This window comes from Podarcis gaigeae, assembly GCF_964106915.1.
Source record: "Podarcis gaigeae genome assembly, chromosome: 1".
Lineage (NCBI taxonomy): Eukaryota > Metazoa > Chordata > Lepidosauria > Squamata > Lacertidae > Podarcis > Podarcis gaigeae.
Window position 1 is genome coordinate 124,653,906 of NC_139678.1, and position 15,026 is coordinate 124,668,931.

Sequence of the window (15,026 nt, forward strand, 5' to 3'; positions counted from 1 at the left end):
GTACACGGATCTTCCACCCAGTGTCAGGAATGTACAAATGTTTTTATTCAAAGTACAAAATAAATTATCTGTAGGCATGGACAATGACTGTAAACGATTATGCATGTCTAAACTGAAACCCAGTAACTGATGTTACAGTGATTCTTCAAACACCGGCCCTTCTGCAGTCACTATCCATCCTGTTTCACCCTGACCTGAAGTTTTACTTCAAACTGTCAAGTCACTCACTGTAGTTCCATGATGGGACATCGCTGTAGCTGAGCATTAGAACATGCCACCACCTCCCATGCCAGCCCCCATGCCTCCCATGGCAACTTCCTTCTCCTCTTTCGGAATTTCGGTTACTACGGCTTCAGCTGTAGACAGAAGGGAAGCAACACCTGCTGCATCCATCAAGGCTGTCCTTACAACCTAAAAAAAGAAGTTTAAGATATATTTCAGTGAGACACTTGGTACAGCTCGTTATCTATTGTGTTGCAATGATAGGCCCGTTGGGAAATACGAGAACTTACCTTCGTTGGATCAATGATGCCTTTCTCTACCATGTTTACGAACTCGCCAAGCATGGCATCATAGCCAACTTCGGCTGCGCTTTGCATGATTTTCTCAACTATCAGCGATCCTTCAACGCCTGCATTCTTGGCAATAGTCATTGCTGGAATTTTCAGTGTTCTCTTGATAATTTCAATACCTTAAAGGAAAAGGTAAGTGATGTTAGCTGAAACTTAGTCTCGGCAACAGAATGGGTACATTTGAAATCCCATTACCAGCAAGGGAGCCAACAAAGATTATAACAACTCTCTCGATCCTATACATACGCTTGCCAGAGGATTGCAAGAACAAGCAGACCTTTTGTCCCTTTCAAAAATCTTAACACCTCCCACATCAGGGTTGGGGAAACCTTTGGCCTGCACAACCTTTTGGACATATGCCAGTGATGGACAGAGCAGTAAATAAAATTGTTATCTAATGGTAGGCCAGTTTCAACACCTCCCCCCCATTTTCTACCCAGGCAAGCAAGAAGCATCCTTAAAATTGAAATATTCAGCCCCTGAGCCTGAGGTTCCCAGTCCCTGCTCTAAGGGATGGTGACCTTGAGGGAATCCAGATATAGGGACTCCCAACACCCACCAGGGACGCAGGTGGTGCCGTGGGTAAAACCTCAGTGCCTTGGACTTGCTGATCGCAAGGTGGGCGGTTCGAATCTCCACTGCGGGGTGAGCTCCCGCCGTTCGGTCCCAGCTCCTGCCCACCTAGCAGTTCGAAAGCACCCCCGGGTGCAAGTAGATAAATAGGTACCGCTTTATAGCGGGAAGGTAAACGCCGTTTCCGTGTGCGGTGCGCTGCTGCTGGGTCGCCAGATGCCGCTTAGTCACGCTGGCCATGTGACCTGGAAATGTCTCCGGACAGCGCCGGCTCCCAGCCTCTTGAGCGAGATGAGCGCGCAACCCTAGAGTCGGACACGACTGGCCCATATGGGCAGGGGTACCTTTACCTTAACATCCACCAACATAGCCAATAGGAGCAATTCAAAGACAGGTTAACCAAAGGAGTTTCCTGCCCACTCAACTGTCTGGACCCTGAGAAGGTGCTGGGGAACCTCAAGTTAGCTTATATCAGGATCCAAGCCCTTAACTGTTACTTCCATTTCTTTAAAGCATGTGTAGTGCACCTACCAATTTTCTGATCTTCATTGGCTGGAGTCAAAGTATCTAGTGCCGGAATGCACCGAAGCAGCGCACAGCCGCCTCCTAGGACGATGCCTTCCTCTACGGCAGCACGAGTGGCATTGAGGGCATCCGTGACTCTGTCCTTCTTCTCATTCACTTCAACGTCACTCGTTCCTCCAACCTAAGAAAAGAATTCTTATTTTAAGGCTGCTGTTCCGAGCTCTAATCTGAAAGTTATTTCACAAAGACGGCTCTATAGCCTTCCCTAGGGAATGCTGGGCTGCAAAACTCTCATTCTGGCCAGGCTAGCTGGGGCTGATGAGCGTCAGACTCCACCATCATCTGGGGGGGGGGGGCACTGGCTTACTATTCTCACTTTATAGCCTAGAGAGCTACTTGCACCTGCAGGGAAAAAGGGCTACTGTTGTGCAGTGATCTACTTTTGGTGAATGTCCTGCAGCCAATCAGAAGCCGTGTTTTGGTTTTCGAACGTTTTGGAAGTCGAACAGACTTCCAGAACCGATCCAGTTTGACTTCCAAGGTAGTATATAATAGTAAAATAATTTTATGCAGTATGCAACAAATAAAAGTAGTAGTAAATAAATAAATATAAATAAATAAAATAGTAATACGTAGATTCACCTTTAGTACAGCTACTCCATCAGAAAGTTTGGCCAGGCGTTCATTGAGTTTCTCCTTCTCGTATTCACTTGTTGTAACCTCCAGTTGTTCAACTATTTCCTGAATGCGCTTTTCAATTTGTACTTTGTCACCTTTTCCTTTAAGTAGCAAGCAGTCATCTTTCGTCACAATGACTTCTCCAACTTTGCCAAAGTCATGAGGTTGAATGTCTTCTACATTTATGGTCAAGCCTTCTTCCCCAAACACCTGAAACAGATTAATATTAAATACTTTTAAAAGTCCACGGCTTTTTCAAATTACTGATTAGCTGGTTTCATTCGGACAGCTTCATTGGGAATGCAATCCTAAAGAAAGCCCCACTAAATTCAGTGAATGGGCTTAATAACACTCTTAATTCTTCACCTAGATTTTCTGTACTTGTAATTGCAAAGTGACCAACAGGAAGTAACAGCTTTCTGGACGTTTGCAAAATTTGGTTGATTTATTTTATTTACTTCTACGGTAATACCCCACCTTTCCTTCAGCGACCTCAACACTGCATAAAAAGCTCTTGCTCTCAGCATTTTATCCCCACAACCACCTTGAGGTAGGTTAGACTGAGAGACAGCAAATGGTTCAAAGTCACCCAGCAAGTTTCATGGCTGAATGGGATTTGGACTCGCAACCTGGGTTCAACCACTACAAATGTCTCCGCCAGTTACGTTCACATTCTGAATTGGTCTCTTAATGCACAGAGTCTACACTGGCAATGTTATCTATTTTCTAAGCAAATCTTTTATGACCGGAAAACAGGGCTATGTTCAGCACTGAACAACCAATGGTGTGTGCAACGGTAAACAGGGCATAGCCTGGCTTGGGCCAGGCTCAACTGATCAGCGCATGGTGCTTTCTTTAAACTGGCACACATCTGTAGCTCCGTTGTAGAGCACATGCTTTGTATGCAAAAGGTGCCAGGTTCAACTCCTGACATCTTTAGGCAAAAATGGGAAAGATTCCTGCCTGAACCCCAGGAAAACATCTGCCAAACTTCTGTTGATTATACTGAGCTAGATCACAATCTTCAGCTGGCACAGGTGGAGAACCTATGACCCTTCAGACATTGGGACAACAGCTCCCATTAATCTCTTTTTTTAATAAATATTTTATTAAGATTTTTGAATAAAAATGCAAAGATAAAGAAACAGTATAACATATATCATAACATACTTTCTTAACATCTTTGGACTCCCTCCCACCTCCCACTCCCATTTGCATCATTGTCAATTCTTGCCCGCAATTTATCGTCTTGTTTACACTCTTGTGTCAGGTTCATTTAAATATAATCTGTTAGTTCTCCAATAGGTTTATAATTTTTCCTCAAACTTACTTATCATCTTAATTCCATCTAGTTTAGTGGTGCACAATTCTTTATGATCTAGCATCCTTTCTTAACATTCAACCAAATTACAATGTTTTTTTAAATAAGTCTTGAATTTCTTCCAATCTTCTTCGACCCTCTCCTCTCCCAGGTCTCGGATTCTGCCAGTCATCTCAGCTAGTTCCATATAGTCCATCAGTTGCATCTGCCACTCTTCCAGCGTGGGTAGATCTTGAGTTTTCCAACTCTTGGCGATGAGTATCCTTGCTGCCGTTGTTGCGTACATGAAAAATGTTTGGACCTTCTTTAACGCCTTCTGACCGACAATGCCCAAAAGGAAGGCCTCTGGTTTCTTAGTGAAGGTATACTTAAATACCTTTTTCAGCTCATTATATATCATTTCCCAGAAGGCCTTCAAACAGCTCCCATTAATCTCAGCCAAGAGCCAAGGATTATATTGGTTCCCCACCACCGTAACAAGTCATAGCCCAAGTTGCAGTAGTCGCAAACCTTAATACAAATATGGTTTAAAAAAGGTGGTCTACAAAGTTGGTTGGGGTTCTTAGGAAGACGAAGACTACTGAGTTAGGTGGCCCAATGGCCTGTCTTTGTATAAAGTTCCCATGTTCCTATGGCAATCTGGATTAACATCCAACGTCTTTTGTTCGAAAAGTACATATAATCAGTGATGGCTCTGCAAGGAATTGGTAAATGAGTATTCCATGCTAATTATTTAGTGTTAGTACTTAAGATACATATGAAAATTTACTTACAGCACCACCGGTAGCAACTGCCATATCTTTAAGCTGATTTTTTCTATTGTCACCAAAACCGGGTGCTTTCACGGCAACAACCTGTAGGCCAACCTTCAGTCTGGGGAAAAAAGGAGAGAAAGTCAGCACTCAGAGTTATCAGTTGTTCACATCTTTATTCCGAAATGGTACAACTGTGTTCTGGTAAAATAAGGCTCTCCATAGTTGACAACACTGAAAACTCAACCGAAAGTCAATGAAAGTGATCTGCTATTCATTGTTTGTTTATTTGTCAGGATTTAAATTTGTTTTCATATTAAAGGCTGAAGACTACAGTGGTACCTTAATTCGTTCTGGAGGTCCGCTCTTAACCTGAAACTGTTCTTAACCTGAGGTACCACTTTAGCTAATGGGGCCTCCCGCTGCCGTCGCGCCGCTGGAGCACAATTTCTGTTCTCATCCTGAAGCAAAGTTCTTAACCCAAGGTACTATTTCTGCGTTAGTGGAGTCTGTAACCTGAAGCATCTGTAACCCGAGGTACCACTGTACTGATGAACATCTCTCCCCCCCCACACATAGTTTAAGCCCACTAGATCTGCAATGCTAAATATTCTTCTATGGACGTTCTACTTCAATCAATAAGGCTTATTTCCCTTATGATCTGGCCATCAAGTGTACAATTTCTTGGACCAGACAATACCTGGAAAAAGAAAATGTTTTATCTAACTATAGCGAAGATTTTTGCCCTTCCCTGCAACAGTTACCCCTTTCTGCAGCAAGATTACTAAGGAAGATGAAAGGGATTAAACTCAAAAGTGTTAAAAATAAAGACAGATACTTGTTCCACGCCTACCTGTTTAATACAAGGGTACTGAGGGCCTCTCCATCAACATCTTCAGCAATAATAACTAAAGGCTTGCGGTGATTATTGGCAATTTCAAGAGCTGGTACTATGGACTGAACACTAGAAATCTTCTTTTCACTGATTAACACGTAAGCATCTTGGAATTCACATTTCTGTCCTACAGATGAAAGCAACGTTATTGAAATAAATCACAAAGTACTCTCTCAAGAGACAGTGACTATGAACATTCCTCAGCTTCTGATCCTACCATAGCCATTATACAGCCACCTCCTTTGAAACGCTTCAAAAAACATGCCCAATTACAGCAGACTTTCAATGGTCTCTAACATACAACTTTTCTTTGAACTTGGTGCTGTTTAAATGCTACCCAAGGACATGCAAAAACAGGACCATTAATTCTTGCAAAATTGAATTTTAAGATTAAGATAGTATACTCTGGTGTAATGCTACACAGTTTGTTTACCTAAAACCAGTAACATAACAGTATTTTATTTTAATTCAGGGATGGGCAGAAGGTAGATCAGGATCTACCGGTAGATCTCTCTGTGATCTGCAGCAGATCAAAGATTTCTGGCTTCCAAATTTTTAACAATGGTGTAACGGTCGAAACAAAACAAGCTTTTTCAACTTCCTTCTAAATTAGGCTGCTTGAAAGAAATATAATTTGTTACTTGTGGGAAAGATTAAAGCTGGATTCCATTTTTTACCTATTTTAGTAGCAATCTTTTTTTTTTTTTTTTGCCTGTACCCAAATTTGCCTCCTCACTTACAAGTATGCAAATAAAATGCAAGTATGAGAGTTCCAGCACCTATAATTTGTGAGGCAGCTTCATCAGCAACAGCATGCAAAAGGGCAAACCCTAGAGTATTCCATCAAGAACCCTAAGAGGTTCATTAAGGGTTGGATTGTTAGATTAAGTTCCTGACAAGTGGCATGGGGAGCTCTCACCTTTCCCTGCATGTTTATCTGTATATACAAACCACATCACATGCCAGAAAAGGTGGCACAACTTGTGTCACAGATCTAATTCTGTAAATTAGGGAGTAGGTTCTAGTATTTGCAGACACCTCTATTTTGAGGCAAAAAGGAACACATTACTAAGATTTTTTTTAAAATTGTGTTTAGTCTATTCCAACAGAACCAAGCTGTTAAGGCAAACAAGCAGTGTGAGTCTTGTTCTAACTTACCTTTGGCTGTATTAATGAAGTAGGGAGAGATGTAGCCTCTATCAAACTTCATGCCTTCAATAATTTCTAATTCATCATTCAAAGTTTTTCCGTCCTGTTTTTTTTAAAAAAGGTCATGAAAATTAGCTACACCCTGTGCGCACAAGCCATCTCAGAACAAGCTGCTTCATTTTCTGTTTTAGATCTTTGGCTCCCCCATAATGGTGCACTTTTTCTACAACGATGAGGTCTTTTCCTCAACAATGAGCTAGTATCCTATTTTGGCATACAATAAGTAGACACCTTACTAGAGTTACCCTTACCTTAACTGTGATAACACCTTTTCGTCCAACTTTTTTCATGGCATCAGAGATTATGTTGCCAATTTCCTTGTCGCCATTTGCAGATATTGTAGCAACCTGCCCAACAAAAAGAGAGAGGTCTGTGTGAACTAGCTACAAATACTACTTTAAAAAAAAAAAGAGGCTGGGGTATTGAAAGCATAGTCACAGAGGCATTACAAAGCAAATTTAAGGAATACAGTGGTACCTCGCAAGACGAAATTAATTCGTTCTGCGAGTTTTTTCGTCTTGCGAATTTTTCGTCTTGCAAAGCACAGATTCCCTGGGTATTAACATTTTTAAGAAAAAGGAAACAAACTCGCAAGACGTTTTCGTCTTGCGAAGCAACTCAAAAAACCGAAAAACTCTTTCGTCTTGCAAGTTTTTCGTCTTACGAGGCATTCGTCTTGCGAGGTACCACTGTAGCGTCTAAAACATTTTCTCACAGATACAAGGAGTGAAATATTACATTTAGCAAGCCCTCTTAAACGGTGCACCCACACGATATACAAGTAGCAGGGAGAAGGAAGATGTTTGTTTTACAAAAGAGACAGCATTTACCTGAGCAATTTCTTCTGGAGTTGTGACTGGTTTGGACAACTTCTTCAATTCCTCAATTACAGCATCTACAGCGAGCATCACCCCTGAGGGAACACGGTACAGCTATGCAATTAAACAATCTGCATAGGCAACAGCAAACAAAACTTAACCATCGTACTATGCTCCAAGAGCAACAAAAAGGCTATAAATGATCATACAATGCATTATCCCTGACTGCTGGGATGCAGTTATCACATTAAACACCGGGAAGAGATAGGGTCCACACATGTTATAGAGCTGCCTCTTCCTCTTCCCTGCATCATGAATTTCTCCCCCCAAAAAGCATTCACTAGGAGGCGTTCTTCACCTAATAAAAAAAAGTGCATTGTGCCATTGGTTACCTCCACCTCCAGCATCAAGGGCTTTTCACCAGCTAGGGAAACGCCAATCTGATGCCATGGAGTTTCACTCGAATCTGTCTCTGCCTTAAAAAGGCAAGAGCAGGAGGCAGAACCAAAAATGCAACACAGGAGGCAGAACCAAAAATGCCAGGCAACACAAGGCAGCAATAGGAGGGAAGATGAAGATGAAGATGCAATTTGCTTATTTTGACTGCCTATCTGCGAGCATGCGCTACTCATTTTGGGCAGTAACTTAATCCTCAACACACTTGTTTCACGCTTTTGAAGACGACCACAAAAGCATTTTATGTGCCTCTTTTATTAAAGACTGATAAACCCCAGGTACCATTACGCTCGGTAAACAACGCGTAACGTAAGCTGTCGCCAGAAACAATATACAATAATTCACTGACCAATGTGCTTTAACAGGGGTCAAAATATATTGTTAGTAATTTAATTCTCTCATTGCTGTTGGATCTCATGATCCACATTCCATAGTGATAGGAGTGTGGGAACAGGACTCAGACACTGTACTTCCGTTCTATGTGCTTTTGTACTTTCTCTTTGTTCTCTGCTTTCGGACAGAGGAGACGTGTGTGAAGCTGCTGCTCACACTCAGCCATGTTTGTTGTTTTGATCCGCTGTAAATAAAGAAGCTTTTGCAATGCCAAATACCTACAGACTCAATTCCTGATGATACTCTGCTAACACTAATAGCATGCCCACAGCTCCACTGGATGTGGGTCGCTGGACGCCTGCGTATGAGGAAGGGGTGTACGCATATCTATGACCAGAAAATTAGACACCCCACTTCCCATTTTCTTTTCACGAAAGTAGCACCTTGTCATGTTTCTGCGACATTGGTACATAATTTTGAAAACAAATTCCAAGGTGTGAGCCAACGTTATCCACATCATTACCTCTTCTGATCTCCACCGGATTTGCTCCTTTACTGATCATTTCAAACCCCTCCCTGGCAATCGAACGTGCCAGTACCGTTGCGGTTGTAGTACCGTCTCCCGCCTCTTCATTGGTATTGTTGGCAACATCCTGAACTAACTTGGCTCCAATGTTTTTGTACTTGTCCTTCAAGTCAATTGACTTGGCTACTGTCACGCCATCTTTCGTCACCTTAGGGCTTCCCCAGCTCTGTTCAATAATTACTGTTCTCCCCTGTAAAAACATGACACACACGCACAATGAAACACTGGATTACTAAGGTAATTTCTTCCTGAGGCTGGAAGCCGCAACACTTTCCAGAAAGGCAGATATGCACCCTCCATTGCCTGCAACAATGTCTTGCATCAATTTCAACAGTGCGACAGAATCCCTTGAAAGATGGTGGACTTTCCTTCCTTGGAGATTTTTATGCAGAGGTTGGATGGCTGTCTGTCATGGATGCTTCAGCCAAGATTTCTGCATAGCAGGGGTTGGACTATAGGACCCTCTGAACTCTACAATGTCACAATTATAGAAGATTAGAAGAGCTTGCTTGATCAGGTCAACGGCCCATCTAACCAAGCATCCTTTTCCCCCAGTGGCCAACCAGTTGCCTGTGGAAGGCCCATAAGCATCTGAGCACCAGAGTGCTCCCCCTTCCTGTCGTTTGCGGCAACTGCAATTTGGAAGCATTGTGACCTCCAGCTGCGGTAGCAAAGCAAAACCACTGGGGGTAGCAGCCATTAATAGCCTTCTTCCCCCATGAATTTGTCCACCCCTCTTTTAAAGCCAACTGAATTGGTTGCCGTCACTGCCTCCTGCAGCAGCAAGTTCCACTAGTTTAACTGTGTTGTGTGGCTTGAAGCTGAAGCACAATCCGGCTTTGGCTAACATTTACAGACTTAAAACAAAAAAAAATTCCTTCCAGTAGCACCTTAAAGACCAACTAAGTCAGTTCTTGGTATGAGCTTTCGTGTGCATGCACACTTCTTCAGATACACAGCAGATGGTCCCTTAGTAAGCAGAGAGCTATGTCAAGATGCTCGATATACACATGGAACCAATGTTTACAGCTCAGAACTTCAGGTTTTACATATATACATACAAATATATTTTTAGCAGGCATTCAACTAATGTTGAATGAAGTATTTACACTTGCACAATGGAACCTCTCCCCCCCCCCCACCAAAAAAAAATCTGTTTTAGGGGCTCCCTCTACCTTTTAGAACAGATATGGGGATAGCTAATGCTAATTAGCCTGGCCTTTGGCTTGGAGCCAATTTGATTCCCCCCTCTCTTTTTTTTTCTTTTTTTTTTTCCTTCTCCTCCTGCGATGAGGCTACATTTTAATATTTTAATGTTCCATTATTTTAATGTTGCATTTTATTTTTGTTTTTAAGTTGTAATCATTCATCTTTTTATTTTGCTTGTAAGCCGCTCTGAGCCCGGCCTTGGCTGGGGAGGGCGGGGTATAAATAAATAAATAAAATTATTATTATTATTATTATTATTATTATTATTATTATGAGACAGACATTCTGCTACATAAACACAATTTTTTGCTCTAACAGGACCCTTGTAAAACTTCACTGTATGATATTTATTTATGGGACACCTGTCAAGCTACTAATCATTCTGAGTGCTCACGGGTTGCAGAACACTGAGCGTAGACATAGCTTGTTCCTCTCTGCCACCTATTGACACAACCGTAGCACATCAGCCACGGCTGCAACGCCTGTAGGGGCATATTTTGTGATATTTATATAGCAATATATAATATTTATCCGTACACATGGTGCATTTGAAATCACCCATGAATGTTGGAGAAGCAGCAGCAGCAGCAGCAATATCTTACGTAATAATAATAATAATATCCATGTGTACGGATAGGACAAGGTCCAGTCAAAGTGAAGCACTTTTACACCCCAATGATTTAAGCACATGCTCACCTCTCTCAGCGAAAAACTAGTCAGACCCCAAAGCTCTTAATTTTGACTGGATCGTACCCCAAGCATGTAGGATATATTTTGTATTATGCTCTTCCCTTCAGCACAAGCTTCTGCATAACAGCAAGTAAAGCCATTTCAGTACCTTTGGTCCCAAGGGAGTGTGGGCACAGATAATGTGAATGTAAAGGAATAGTTCCATTTAAACTGCTGGCATAGATAACACAAAATGTAAATTAGTTGTTCGTTACCGTGTGGCTTTTATACCTAAACTCCGTTGTTCTTGTACCTTATTTTAATTTTTTCTAAGAATTTGTCTGCATGCAAATCACCTTGTCATATTTATCAGATTAGTAAAAATTAAAAAAAAAAAAGACCAGCTCTGAGGACATCAGAGGAAACGCTTAAAACGAGGGTCCACCAATTCCGATTAGCCTTGGTAACCAGCCGAACTTTCTGCCCACTGCTGACAATGACACTCTTTGAGCAAAAAGGTCTTGCTTGACTAAGATATCGTATGGCACAGTTGGGCTGTAGGAAACTTTCTAACTTTGCACTGAGCCAAAAAGCTCACCAAAGAAATATCACCAGTTTTTTCCTGAGCCTCTCTGTTCATTGTGAGGGGAAGGATAGCGACTGTCCAGAGTACTGTTGGGACTTTTGCTCACTTTAAACACATTTTATCACATGTGATGAGCACATTTATGGACTTCTACAAGTGGACTACAAAGGAGCAGAGGGATGTGTTACACAGGTGTAGGAAACTAAAGTAGGGAGCAGGAGAGGCAGGGACAGCATGTGACTGAAGAGCAGTGAGTGTTTGAAATGAAGACAGACAGAGCTTTGGGATTGTTAATGGTTAACTGCGATACTTTACGTATTACTAAAGATTCATGTCTGTAGCGTATTGCAAGGTTCCATCTAGAATACTTAGCGAGACTCCCTGCTGCTGCTTCCTCTGGCTGGCCTTAGAAACCCAAAAAAAATTCAGATGAAGGCCACCTTGTACACACGCCTCTTGATGCCTGAAGGTCTAGCCACCATTAAGGCAAAACGGAGACCAAGTGAGTGATGCATTCTGCCTCTCTCAAACTAGCTATATATGCAGCTGCCATGTAGACTTGAAACCTTTGAGGATTTTAGCGCAAAGGAATAGCAAAGTGAGAGAATGCATGAAAGAACATGTCCCAGCTATCTCATTCATCTACTTGCCAGGCAACAAATTCTAATTCGTGTCACGTATGTATGCCAGTGGCAATAAATTTACAGGAACGCTCTAGCAAACTATTTTAAAGAGGATCCAAAGGACAAGGTCCAGTCAAAGTGAAGCACTTTCAAGCGCCAATGATTCCATTGGAAGGTTATTTAAGCACATGATCACCTCTCTCATTGAAAAACCAGTCAGACCCCAAAGCTCTTAATTTTGACTGGATCGTACCTCAAGCATGTAGGATATATTTTGGACTATGCTCATCCCTTCAGCACAAGCTTCTGCATAACAGCAAGTAAAGCCATTTCAGTACCTTTGGTCCCAAGGTGACGGCCACAGCATCAGCGAGAAGGTCAACGCCCTGCAGCATCAGAGCTCTAGCATCTGCTCCAAATTTAACTTCTTTTGCATAGGATCTCGTGAGGTGCGGGGCCAGTGCTCTGGACACCGGCCTTATCTGACGCAGCACTGTTGGTAAACGGAGCATTTCTACAAACGAATGAAATTTTAAAAGAAATCAGTGCCAACACAACCACTGCTTTATCTGGCACTTGCTAGAGAGCATTCCATGCCTGTAGCCATGAGCTCGGTCGCGACCATTGCTTGAAGGTACACAAAGTGGCTAAAGTCATCTGAATGCAAGCACTGCCTTTTGAAAAATGGCAACTGAATTACAGGGCAATGCATGACCGGCAAGAGCCATAAGAATCAGAGTTGGAATCCAGATGTTTGGGGACTACAGTTCCCATCATCCCTGACCACTGGTGCTGTTAGCTAGGGATCATGGGAGTTGTAGTCCCAAAAACATAGTCCAACCCCCTGCAATGCAGCAGTATGTACCCATACAGGTTGCTCATTTGAAGGTCCCTCAGGTGGCACAATGACTGTTAACCAGGTGTCAAGCCCACCAAGGGACAGCTGTAGGCAGGATTCCTGCTTGCAGGGGGCTAGACTAGATGACCCTTGGGGTTCCTCAACTCTAAAGTTCTATTATTTTATGTGCTAACACCAATTAGCCCTGTATGCTAGCATAGAACCCTTAAGGCCCTTCAGATATTGCTGGACTACTGCTCCTTAACCACTGCCTATGTTGGGTGCAGTTGATGAATGTTAGGAGTGTAACAAAAGGAGGGAACCAGGTTTCACAACCCTGGCATACATATTTATCCTGAGGGAGAAAGTATTATATAATTTCAGCACTGATTTCATTTCAACAGAGTGCATGTGCGTTTTAGCACATATACACATGATCGGAACTACTGAGCAAACGCTTGTTTAATGGGGCATATCTAGATAGCTCAGTTGGTTTTGAAAATGCCAATCTTGCAGGTCTGATCCCCATACAGAACAGCTGCATACCCCTGCTTTTTTCAGGGCATTAGTCTAGATCAGGGTTTCCCAACCTTGGGTCTCCAGCTGTTTCTGGACTACAATTCCCATCATCCCTGACCACTGGCCTTGCTAGCTAGGGATGATGGGAGTTGTAGTCCAAAAACAGCTGGAGGCCCAAGGTTGGGAAACACTGGTCTAGATGACCCACAGGGACGCTTCTGACTCTAGGGTCCTACAAATCGGAAGGGGTATCCTATTGATTCCAATTAGTTACCTTGATGTTAAGTTTCAACGCAAAGGAGTGGAGGGAACTACAATACTGAACCAACCAAATACCAGGAATAATGGAGATAGGGAAACTGCTCAGGTCATCAAGGAAAAGCAGATGAAAGAAAACGGGGAGGTGGGGTGGGATGGAATGGGTGGGAGAGGAAAGAGGCCTCAGGAGGAGAAAACAGGGAAGAAGAAAGTTCAATGAACAAGCCCAGCGTATCCTTTGCCCCCCACACGTGCTCTTTCCTACCATCAGGTCGGCACACAAGGTCATGCGGACCCACGCCTCCCCCTGCCGCCAGGAGGGCAGCGCTGCAATGCAATGCAAGGGGAAGGCTAACTTTGGCCCACCTTTCCCCCTAGGGCGGAGGTGGGAAAGAGAGGGGAGAAGCCCCACCTTTCACGTGGAGGAAAAAACGCGAAAAGGTCTCCTTCAGCAGCAGCAGCTTCACCAGGGAAGTCGCAGAGGGGCGCCAGAGCACGTGCCAGGGTCCCAAGCAGCCACGCAAAAAAAAAAAAAGGGCCAAGCGATCACGAGAGCCTCGCAGGGTTGTGATTTTTTTTTGGGGGGGGGGTTCAGCCTAAGCGGAACCCGTCAAATCGGGGATCGGACCTCGGCACGGAAGACTCGCAGGTCCCGCCCCTCCATCTCCCAACACACGTGTGAGCGCATTCACACGACAGGGGAGCGGCGAGAATAAACGCGCCCGGCCTGAAGGAGAGGCTTGGCGTGGCTGCTGCAAAGGCCGCTTCTCCCCCCCCCCCCGATATAAATGGGTTCTCTCTCCCGCTACCCCCGCCACGTCTCTATAAAATCAAGATCTGAGACACGCGTCTCCGCCGCCGTCCCCCGCATAAGGAGTTCCCTGATCCCATCTACCCTTTCTCCTATGGGGATTAAACCACTTTGTGCGGCGGGAGGGGGGTGGTCAGGAGACCATGCGGGAAGGAAAAAACCGTTTTCACGCACAGGACCCTCCCCACTCCCATTGGTCAATCTCTTCCTTTCCTCTCTCCTTCGCGCCCCCCCCCCCCGCCGCCCACTTACTCTTTGGCGGCGGCTGGAAGTGGTTGCAGTACGAACGGCAGCGGGCTCAGCTCGGACCGCACGCGCACAGCCTGGGAAGCAGCGCGGCTCTCTCGCGACTCTCCTCCGCCGCCCCGCCCCTTCCTCCGCCCCGCTCCAGAGCCCACGTGAGAGCTTGGCGCGGAAGGGAACCCGGGAACCAGCCTGGCCGCATAACCCTCGCGCCCCGCCCAATCCTCGCCTCGGGAGCAGGAGACGTCAGGGGTGGGTTGAGCGGGCGGGGCTCTCTTGCTTGCAGCGCCTGCGCTATGCGCTTGGACGGGTTTCAAAACGCAAAAGGCCCCGCGGGCGTTTATGCCTCGCGCAGGTTCCCGGGCCCCGCGGTTCCAGAATTTTCTGGAATGGACATGCTCGCGAAAGGTTGCGCGGGGCGTTGCGTCACCTCCGCTCCCCTTCGCCCTTGCTCAAGATGGCGGGAGTGTCGCCTCACGCCCACAAACCCGAACACCTTATCTGGTTTTTTTAAAAAATAAATCTGGTTCGCGGCAAGTAATGAGAAAGCGC

General features: G+C 44.3%; 1 protein-coding gene across 1 annotated transcript; it reads right to left on the minus strand.

The window, feature by feature from the left end:
- Positions 1-23: 23 nt before the first annotated feature.
- On the minus strand, positions 24-14,795 carry HSPD1 (heat shock protein family D (Hsp60) member 1). Its single transcript, XM_083709321.1, has 12 exons — positions 14,484-14,795; positions 12,144-12,319; positions 8,656-8,908; positions 7,356-7,438; positions 6,777-6,872; positions 6,475-6,568; positions 5,275-5,443; positions 4,443-4,542; positions 2,313-2,558; positions 1,677-1,851; positions 513-691; positions 24-411 (listed from the first exon to the last, which is right to left on the minus strand). The coding sequence occupies exons 2-12, from the start codon at positions 12,315-12,317 to the stop codon at positions 265-267; spliced, it is 1,716 nt and encodes a 571-aa protein (XP_083565447.1). The 5' UTR covers positions 12,318-12,319; positions 14,484-14,795; the 3' UTR covers positions 24-264.
- Positions 14,796-15,026: the final 231 nt, after the last annotated feature.